Here is a 10,194-nt window from a genome sequence, read left to right on the forward strand (position 1 = left end):
AGGATGAGTAGAATTTGGACAAAGAGACTCACGGGGGAAAAGGAAAACGAAGGGAAAAGGCTGGAGGAAATGACATAAATGAAGACAGAAGCAGGAGAAGTACAATCATCCAATTTGTATGGCAGCGCACATGGTAACAGGGGGAGACTTGTGACTACTACCTAGACTCAGTCTAGGACTATTGTGACTCTGAGAGCTTGGCTTCATCATACGCAAAACAGGGAAACACTGACAATTTCAAACATGGTGATTGAGGTCCAAAGTCAATCCAGGCGAGGTGGCCAGGCTGCCCTGGGGCAATGGCAGAGCAAGAAGAAAGGAGACTGGGTGCAGTACTGTGAGAACCAAATCAAGGGGATTTTTCAAGCAATTACAGTCAAGGCAAAGAGAGGAGCCAAAGACGACAGAACCTTCAAACCTGGATCCCAGAAGAGAGGAGATTAGTAAAAGAAACAGGGAAGCCAGGAAAAGGAGGACAGACTGGATGAGCTCACACTTTGGGAATATATTCAGCTGAGGTCATCATGGGACAATCCCAAAAGTGTTTAGTGTCAGCCCCATGTTTCCAATTCCAAACTCTGAGCCTGAACTCAGGAAGATAACCGGAGTTGGACATGTAGATTACAGCTTTGACGAAATAAAGAAGTGTCCATTTGGGAAGCAAACTTCAGTTTCTAAGATCTTAGAGGTGAAGCCAGTCTGTGAGACAAGTTCCAACAGAGAATTTTCACCATCATCACTACCAGAGATTGGGTGGAGAAGGGCCAAAAGTTGCAGGGAAGTAGAGTGAAGAGCACCCCGAGTTTCCTTTCCTCACTAGAGTCACTGAAAATCAGGCCAGCTTCATCCTTCCAGCCCCACAGGACTTTTTTAAAAACACAAAGAAGTTGACTCTCTTCCCAACTGCTATCACAATGTGCAATATTTTTTTGTTTAAATTTGTAAAACATTACAACTTCACTGCCCATCCAACCCTCTCAAGAAATCTTAAAACACTTCAGAAAAGCTTTTCCTGAATTGGCACATGATAACTGCTACAGTTTCACGCAGTCTCTTAGTTGGCAAGTTCTCAGAGACAAAGCATTTCACCATTTTGCACTTGACGCTTTCCACATAAAACCCCAGTTCCACCATCCATCCAGCTCCCTACCACATCCATCTCAATGCACCTCCTTACTCTCACTCCATTTGTTATCATTTAAGTGACAGCACTTTTTGTCATAGGGCTGGAGTTGTAATTGGGGGCTTTTGTTTTGTCTTTTTAATACAGTGTACATTTTCCAGGTTACCACACATTATTAAAAGTGGAAAAGAGATAAAATGACACACGTAAGCTGTCTCCAAGATATTCAATAGCTTGGTTTAGGGCCCAGACAATCCCCAAATTCCATGTACAAGTACTGTTCAAAGTAAAAATGGGATTTTCTTGCCTCCTTTTAAGGGGAGACAGGGAAGGAAAGAGGAGGAAAGATGAGAAGTAACTCAAAATATATTCAGAACAACATGATGAAAAGCAAACAAATGGATCATGTGGACATCTGAAAGAGTCTGGGGCCTAGGACCGCCATCCATGTTAACAACAGCTGGGGGACCTTGGAAGGTTCAGCGTTTCATTTGGCTTCAATAATCACTTGGTCCTAGCCTAGTGTTTTAAAGAAACCAAGAGCCTTTCAGGATTTGAAATTCTAAGATTATCTGCATCTAGCTTTGATACCAGGCCCGGGGCCTGACTTTCAATATGACCCTTAGGAAATGTCAATAAACCCATATTCAGAAATAGATATTGCATACGGCTCTACATTAATTATTTTAATGACCTATAATCATTTCCTAATGACACAGACACGGATGCTGTTTCCTGGCCATTACGGACATGTGTATTCACACTGTCTACTCATCTGCCCTCAAAGGGCCACCAGCCCCATTACCCCATTAGCTAAAAAAAAAAAAAAGCACAACAGAACTTAGTAAATTTCAAGTATGTTCTATAAACAAGATTGTAACAAGGTGAGGCTATATAGAGAGGCATGGGTCAGTACTCAAACACCAGACTTAAAATCTCTTTTTTTGGCAATGGTGTTCTAATAGTGCATTACTTAATTTTGAACACGCTCACTCTCCCCTACTGGAGTCAAGCTCATACAGGGCAGATTATAGCCAATTCAAATTCACATCACCCAAACAGTATTTTGCACATAACCAAAGTAAAGGAATGAAGTACTGACTGTGAAATACTTTCCATATTTTCATATAAATAGAGAAAAGCCCACGAGGTGTGACTGAGCACCTCGACCAGCTCAGTCAGCAGTGTGAATCACTATGAAATCATAAGTCACTCCCATGTCAAGCAGGCTGATCCTAGACGGATCTCGAAGCTGCTGCTGACCCTCAGCTGTCCCTCTGTATGTCACGCACGTGGTGGACGGGGACAGCTGGAGGCTGCTCTAACGCAGAGTGCAGCAGACACAATACACTCAGCAGGACCAAGTTCTCAGGGTCACAGCACAATACCAAGTGAGGAAAACAAAAAGGTACCAAGGCAGGAGAAAGGATTCTCCAAATTACCAGCAGAAAACCAAAGTGAAACAAGAAGGGAGAGGAACAAGATGATGACCAATTTTAGGTAAAAACCAGTTCTAGTAATGCAGGGCTTGATTTGGGGAACACTTAAATTGAATGAGGAGAGTCTCTCCTGCGGGTGTGTGATGTTCTAAAATAAGCACACAATGTATCCAGGCAGAGGAGTATTTCTTAACTTGCAGATGGTTGCATGTAACATTAATGATTAGCTGCTGTTTCTTGTTCCACTGACTTTAACACCTTTAGTGCTTGTAGAGCTTCCTAATCACTGTTCTTGGTAAGATCTGGCCACCTGGGTTAAAATATTTCTACCTGTTCATGCAAAGGAAACACTCAACTGATCTGGGAAAACAAGGGTTTATTTGTAGAGAGATACATCTCCACCGCTCACCCTTCTGGCACTGCTCAGGTTACACTGGGGAGCTGTCCTAAACTTTCAGCAAATCTCTGTCCCAACATACATGCTAACTGATAGACTGAGTGAACCGGAATCACAGAGGCATTCTCTGCATTTGCCAATCATGGAGGCCAGTGAAGGTGACTGAAAACTCCTGGCATGCTACTGCCAAACTGCAGAGATAGGGGGTGTCTGCCACCCCATGTGGCCAGCTACCCTATCAACATGAGTCATTTGGGGCTGGCTGGAGGAAACTGCCTTCCCTCCCCAATAAGCATAGGCTGATTAAAGAATTCTGCATTGCCTTCTTCTACTCAGAAAGTTAAAATGCGGGAATTCTCTGATGGGAGAAGAATCTGAAGATTTATAAGAGAATGGCAACTAAAAGCTCCATTAGGACCCTTTCTAAACTATTTCCATTTAAGTGGAGAGGCAAATAGCCCCCACTGGCATTTATATTTAGAATGGGCTGAGAGGGAGGAAGAGCGCATTTTGAATACTGAAGGTCTCTGACATACCCATACATAAATCATTTCAGGGTGAGGTGTCACAGTGCATCTTCTGCTCTGCCCTTTAAGTGGACTGGACCCCAACATCGCATTCTCCTCAGGGTAGGGAGTGGGGGTGGGGGTTCCATGGAGAACAAAGAAGTCAGCACTTCCTTTACCCCCTCTCCCGCAACTAAAGACAGATGTAGTTAAAAAAAAAAAAAATCTGCATTGTAACACTCATTCACTTTAAAATACCAAACTGAAATAGGTAGACTTAATGATCATGTTTGAGAGACCCTAAATCTACACAGAGATGTATCTATTTAGAAGAACATGGAAACAAATCTGTTAAAGAAAGGCTAAGTGTGTGATTGATGGCATTCACATGTGCTTTCATTTGTAAAGCTACATTTATTTAGTGACTGCATCCTTATAAAGGAAATCTGGGTAACAGGGGCAGTTCCAATTTTTTTTTTCATCTGCCAAGTCACTGTTTCAAATTTTTAAAAAAATAGGCTTATGGTAACTAAAGAACGCACAAATCACATACAATAAATAAATAAATAAAAAGCCAGCTATTTTATCCTTTCAGTGTGGTTAGCAAGGCTCCTTTGTGTCTACAAATTTCCCTGGGTGGTGCTGTTGCCAAGAAATTCTAATTCACGACAAGGTTTTCTGCAAACTGGGGACAGAGGCAAACCTGCGGGTGCAGGGACCCTACAGTTTGCTTTGTCTTTCTGGCTGAGCCAGCACCTGGATGCTCGGGCCTGTAGAAGGCAGTGCAAAGGCACGATCCCCGTGCAGGAGAAGCAATGTAGCTCACAGACCAAATCCTATCCCTTGCACCACGAGGCTGTTCTTGGAAGGCAACCATTTTTGTAGGTTGTCCCCTAGAGATGCTTCATACCAAAGGCCCTTGCAAAAAGTGGTTCAGGGTGCCTGTCACCAAGATGAAATTGCAGTGTTATGGGGACGCTGCAGTTCTTACAGTAGCCAAGTATGCCATTAGTTTAAAACAATGGGAGAGTGGGGGAGGAGGGAGGAACGTTCTATGATTTATTTATTTGTTTCCAGTAGCAGTGGAAAATTTTCTCTGAGCACAAGGGAGGCCTGAAACTGACCCCATCTGCCAATTATGAATCAGCATTAACAACAAACATAATTCCATAAGAGTTTTCCAGTAAACACACCATGCTCCTCAATGGCATGAAGCAAGGCTAAATGTAAATAAGACTTAGAACATCATTACTTGACCTGCACTCATGAAATAGCAGTCTAGGTGTGAAGAATATATCCAAATTCTAAAAGTGTTTGTAGCTTCCCAAAGAAAAATAACCATCAATATTGTATTAAATCCTTCTTCATCTTCCAAATCAGCGCATCCAGAAAAATCATGATTTCTGATGGCGACAGAACTCATGAATGGGTCCCCCATTATCCATCATCAAGTGGGACCCTATACACTACGCTAGCTTCTGTCCTACCTTTGACTTTTTTTTACTTTTGCTCAGACAGCTCTTGGAAAATTTCCTGCAAGTTTCCGAAGGGCTTAAGGCTGGTGGCCTTAGGAGTTGTGCGTCAGCTGAATTCCATAAAATAATAGACCACATAAGCACAGCGTAATTTACAGTTATATGACAGGCAGGGATGATGTTACTTGAGCCAAGTGCTTAAGTATGCAGTCAGAGCCCAGGAATGGAGAGCTGTTAATGTAGGATGTCCATCTGGATTTAAAAATTATACCGGCAACAATTTTCAGAGTTGGCACTGGATGTGGCTAAGACATGACTGTCCCAAAACCCAATGTCAAAATGATGATCCCTGTGACAGGAGATCTATGACAAGCTCACTGACTGTTAAGCAGGACAATTATCTCAGGCAAGAGTTTAAAATAAAACCTCCATCCTTAATTTTCAAATGCACAGATGTTCTTGGGTTTATCATCCAAGCCAGTCTTTCTTACGAACCAAATCAGATTATTGGAATCTCTGCATTTCGCTCATCTCCTCAAGGTACACTGTTCACTTTCAGAAGTACATCTAATAATTGCTCCTCATTTGACCTCTAAAATCTGATTACCCCAGAGCATCAGGAAACTTCCTCGGGCCTGGGGTTCTTTGCAGCAACCTTCCTGAGCTGATTTGAGCAAAGGAGACTTACAATTTCACCATCTGATGGTTGATTTGGAACCAACAGTTGCATGTAACCATATTCCCCTCCTTTATACTCAGAAGCGGCAGAGGGGAGGGTGTAGGGAGAGAGGAAGAGATAGAAGTTGGAGGTATGTCAGCAGTATGAACTTGGGAGTCCCAGTCACCTTTACAGAAAGCATTTCTGATTAAGGAGTCCAGAGAAGCAAGCTCCTTGGAGTGACAGCTCACTTAGGACTGTGTTCTCACAAGTTACATTTCAGTATAGACGATGAGCATGCTTCTGAAAGAGCATGGTAAGCGATCTGAAGGTGAGGGTAACAGGCAGTAGGACAGGATTAAGGCAAGAAATAGGGAAGGAGGTGCAGTGGGCTGAAATTCCTTTGCCTACAGATAGAAACTAAGCTAGAGGTTCCTTGAAGACGGTGAGATGAAGTGAGGAGGAGCGAGGTTGGGAGGTGGAGAGAAAAGCAGAGAAGGCGTCTGAGGAAACAATAGATCTGATACATCCTCTAATTATCAAACCAAAGATGTTTCCTCATAGATCTAGATGTTCTCATGGATGGTCTAACCAGATCTAGAAAGGCAGGTTTCCTCTGGAGAGGCCTTCCCCAAAAAGCAGGCTTTACTACTGTGAAAACTTGAACAAAAACAAAGTTGGGTGATTCATCAGGAGGGAACGTTGTAACAAATAAAGCCAACTTTCTTTCCTCCAACCCTACTTAACAGTTAGTCACAAACAGGGGCTGCCTAAGTCAACAGATTCTCTTCCCTAACCAGTCTAGACAGTTGTTAATAGGCAACCAATTCAACACCAGTGGGCTGACAGTGTGAAACGAAGACTATTTCTGAAAATGAAATTCTGGCAACCTTTTGGTTTAATTAGCATGTGAAATAAAAGGAGGAAAAAGCTCCAGTGAGACCCTTCATGAGGCAGTCTCATCAAGGATGGAGGAAAAGGATGCACTGGAGAAATGCCTTATGCTAAAAAAAAGTGTGCGCTGTGTGTGCCTTTAGAGAAAGACAAAGTCAAACACATCTGCCAGCATCCTCAGGCAGGAATGCATGTGTGGACCCACAGACACCAGAGACCAGTATCCGGAGAAACTCCAGCCTGGAAGAATCAGGGGAGTAACAGCAATTAGTAACAATGGTACAGAGGATCACCTCCTTACACCGAAAGCCAAACCTCACTCGATAAAGCAGCGACTATTACATCCTTAGACTCAAGCCGGCAAACCCCGCTTTGGATGCTGGCAGAGGAAATCCAGCCGTTCATTAGCCTTAACAAGCTGCTGTCACGAAGCAGAGAAGTTACATGAGCAGCCACACATCAAGCCTCTCGCAGCCCTCCCCAAGGGCAAGCACGTTTCTCCAAGACGGACTGTGAACACTCACACTTCCACCGTGCAAATTTGAATTGTCTTCTTGGACTTTCCATGATACACATTGTAGAATTTTGAAAGAATACTAAAGCATACTCGTGTCCCTCCACCTTTCCCCCCATCCACCATCTTTCCTGAAGAATGTCCCCTCAGCAGCTCCCAATCCTTACTGAGAAAAACCACTGTTTCTGCAGCAGATCTAGCACTTTCCACTGACCAGCACTTTCATTATTCCACTTCACAAAGCCCAGTGAACTTGTCACCAGCCCCACTTCCCCCTCCTTGGGACATCTAGCTAACTTGGCATTGGTGCCCTTCAGCATCTTAGGAGTTTCTTAACTAGTCCTCTAAGACAAAGTCAGAGGCATGGAAGCACACACCACCCTTTGTCGGAGGTTGTGCTAAGTGGAGAGGGACACCAACCGAGAGAGGGAAGCAAGGACACACGCAGAGAGTGATCTCTTTCCGTGGATCTTGCACTGGGGAAACCTACAATGCATGGTCAGCACTAGATAGATATATCTTCCCGTCCTCCTCCAAGATATCCTTGAGTACCTTTTATAACTGGATTCCTCGTCCTCCTGCCCACCTTCTAATCTCAAAATCAAGTTCCTATTCTTTATTGACACTCGCTAATTACTAGGAAAACACCCCGCTTCGCTCTTACCGCCCCCCCCCACCCCCCCCCGCATCTGACGGCCGTCAGCACCAGTTGAGAGAGATGAACCTGATTTAAGGTACCAAGTAGGTACAGCTAGAGCATGTAGGGACGCGGTAACTGTCTGCGATGGCTCGTTAAGCCCCAAACCACCTTCCCACCCGGCTCCTCCGAACCCCAGAAGTTAGGCAGGTCTCTGTTGGGGGGACAGTGAGCCCAACAAAATGTGCACAAGGATGTGTGTTGGTGACTGAAACGCAGGCAGCTCGGACCGGCTGCTCAGCTCGGCACACTATACGAGGTTAGGGGGTGGGTGGAGAGGTAAGCATATGACTGTTTCCGAAAACATTTTCAACAACAGACAGCCAAAAAGGGGGTAAAAAATTAAACAAACAAACAAAAAAATTCACCCCCAAGCCCACACCAACGCAGCCCCTGCGAGTCCGCCGCCACCACACGATTTACACAAGTAATTTAAATCATTCACCTGCTGCCAGGTCTCCTCCAGGGATGGCAAAGCTGAGAAGTAGCCGGTGTCGTGGACAAGTTGTAGCTCCTGGAATATACTATAACTAGCCAACACGTCCATGTTGCTGCTGCCGGGCAAAACGGGAGGAGAAACCCTCCCCCGAACACAGTTGGGTCTGTTTGTTTGTCAGTCTGTCTGGCTCACCCCCCAAGAAGGCAGACATCCAGTGGCCCTTTTGTTTTGTTTTGTTTCAGTCAACTAAAAAGGAAAAAAAAAAAAAAATCAATGCAGGAGAGAGGGAGAGAGGAGGTGAGAGAGGAGAGACTGAGTGGGGTGGATGGAGAGAAGCATCCAGCGTGTACAGTGCAGACGGCTGCCAGGAAAAGGGGACTTCTCCACGGGAGTAACAATTCCCTTCCAGGGCTCTAATCACTCCAGCTCGTGGATCAGGAAGGGGGATGCAAACTCACTGATACGAAGCTGCCATCTATTTCTGCAGCGCTGTTCGCTCCTAATGCAATCTTTGCTCTTTATTTTGGGAGGTTGCATTTTTTTTTCTCGCGATCGCTTCTCTCCCCCCCGCTCTCCTTCCCTCCCCACCCCCCACCCCATCCTTGCTAGTTTGTAGTCTCTCCCCCTCCTCCTCCTTTTCTCCTCCTCCTGCTCTTCCCCCCTCCCCAAACTCCCTCCCTCCGCCCCGCTCTCCGCGCAGCCGTGGGATCTCGGAGGAGGGCGTCCAGTAGGCCGCGTGTGACCATGTAAGGTAAACAGGGGGCTCATGAAGTCACTCAGGACCAATGGGGAGCGCGGAGCGGGACCTGGGGCGGGGCTCGGCCCTGGCGGCGGGCGCCGATTGGCGAGCTGCGAATCTCCCCGCTGCCTTACAAGGCGGTGCGAGGCGAGCTATTTTTAGAGGGCTATATAAGGGGGTTGAGGCGGCCGCACAGCGGCCTGGTAGCGTGAGCGCGAGGGACGGGGAGGGTCGCGGCGACACTCGCGCCGGCTCCCGGGACGCCGAGGCGGCTGGGTTCGGGCCGCACGCCGGCCTTCGACCTCCGCTTTGGTGCCAGATGGAGCCCCGGGCGGCCGGAGCCGGCGCCCCTCAGAAGGGAGAGGGTCGCGTATCGCCATTCTGGCGTGGACGCGGCCGGTCAGGAGGTGAAAGTCCAGAATGCGGGGTTAGGATGCCTCCTGGAGGAAGAGCAGGGAGGGAGGACGAGGAAGCCGGCGTGGGGACGAGGGCCAGCCACGTCCCACTCCGCCTCCCTCCCAGGCCCGGGGGCGGGGAACCGCGGGGGAGGGGCAGCGCAGAAGAGTTCCACAGTTCCTAAAAAATAAACCGGAGCGGGGCGGTGGGGGAAAGTCACCAAAAACCCCTTCACGAATTCCCCACCAGTTACCGGGGTGCAGAGAAGAAGCGCCGGAGGAGGAAGTGCCACACAATGGAACAGAACAAAGGGGAGCGGCGCGCAGACAGCGGCCCGGGGCCCGCCCCCCGTCAGGCCCCGCCCCCAGCCCGCCGGCGCCCCGGAGCGCGCCGCCGCGCCCCCACCCCCTGCCCAGCCCCCGCGCTGGGGACCCGGCGAGGGTCGGAGTCCCAGTTAGAGTTGACTGGAAGGGGACATAGTACAAGAAGTGTGTGTTAAAGACAAGAGAGGGAGTCCGGGTAGACGTGAGGTGCTGGCAGGAGCAGGCAGCTTGTTTGGGGTCTTAAACGTGAGGCCCCCCCCGCCTTGTGACTTGGAGAGAAAATGTCAGTCAGCCAAGCTGCGGTGGTGAGAAGAGAACCCAGATTGTGTTTTTGATACAGCTAACGTATATAGAGATGTATAGATCTAGACCCTATTATCTCTTAGCTGAAAGCCCTACACTATGCCAGTTGCTAGGGTTGACCAGTTATTTGCTTGACCTTAAATGGTTAGTGTGGCTGAAGCTTCCCCAAAATGCTCTGTGAGCTGAACTTCCACTTTTGGAATGATTGCAGAATTTGGTACTTAGAAATGAGAAGCTTAAATCAGCTCATAATGGAAGAAACACATCCGTCTTAATCGCCCTTCTCAACTG

At 47.1% G+C, this 10,194-nt stretch overlaps 1 protein-coding gene across 6 annotated transcripts in view; it reads right to left on the reverse strand.

Annotated features, from left to right (window-relative positions):
* KLF7 (KLF transcription factor 7) overlaps positions 1 to 9,572 on the reverse strand; it is a 101,143-nt gene extending 91,571 nt beyond the window's left edge. For 3 of the 6 annotated variants that reach the window (XM_020913895.2, XM_020913893.2, XM_070458533.1), the window contains exon 1: positions 8,149 to 8,730. In XM_020913895.2, coding sequence (XP_020769554.1) covers positions 8,149 to 8,250 — 102 coding nt within the window. In that variant the 5' untranslated portion in view covers positions 8,251 to 8,730. Of the gene's footprint in view, positions 1 to 8,148; positions 8,732 to 9,530 lie in introns of those variants that run through there. The other 3 variants (XM_020913891.2, XM_020913890.2, XM_020913894.2) reach the window with 3 other exon arrangements.
* Positions 9,573 to 10,194: the final 622 nt, after the last annotated feature.

The sequence above is a fragment of the Odocoileus virginianus genome, chromosome 30, assembly GCF_023699985.2.
Source record: "Odocoileus virginianus isolate 20LAN1187 ecotype Illinois chromosome 30, Ovbor_1.2, whole genome shotgun sequence".
In the NCBI taxonomy this organism is placed as follows: domain Eukaryota; kingdom Metazoa; phylum Chordata; class Mammalia; order Artiodactyla; family Cervidae; genus Odocoileus; species Odocoileus virginianus.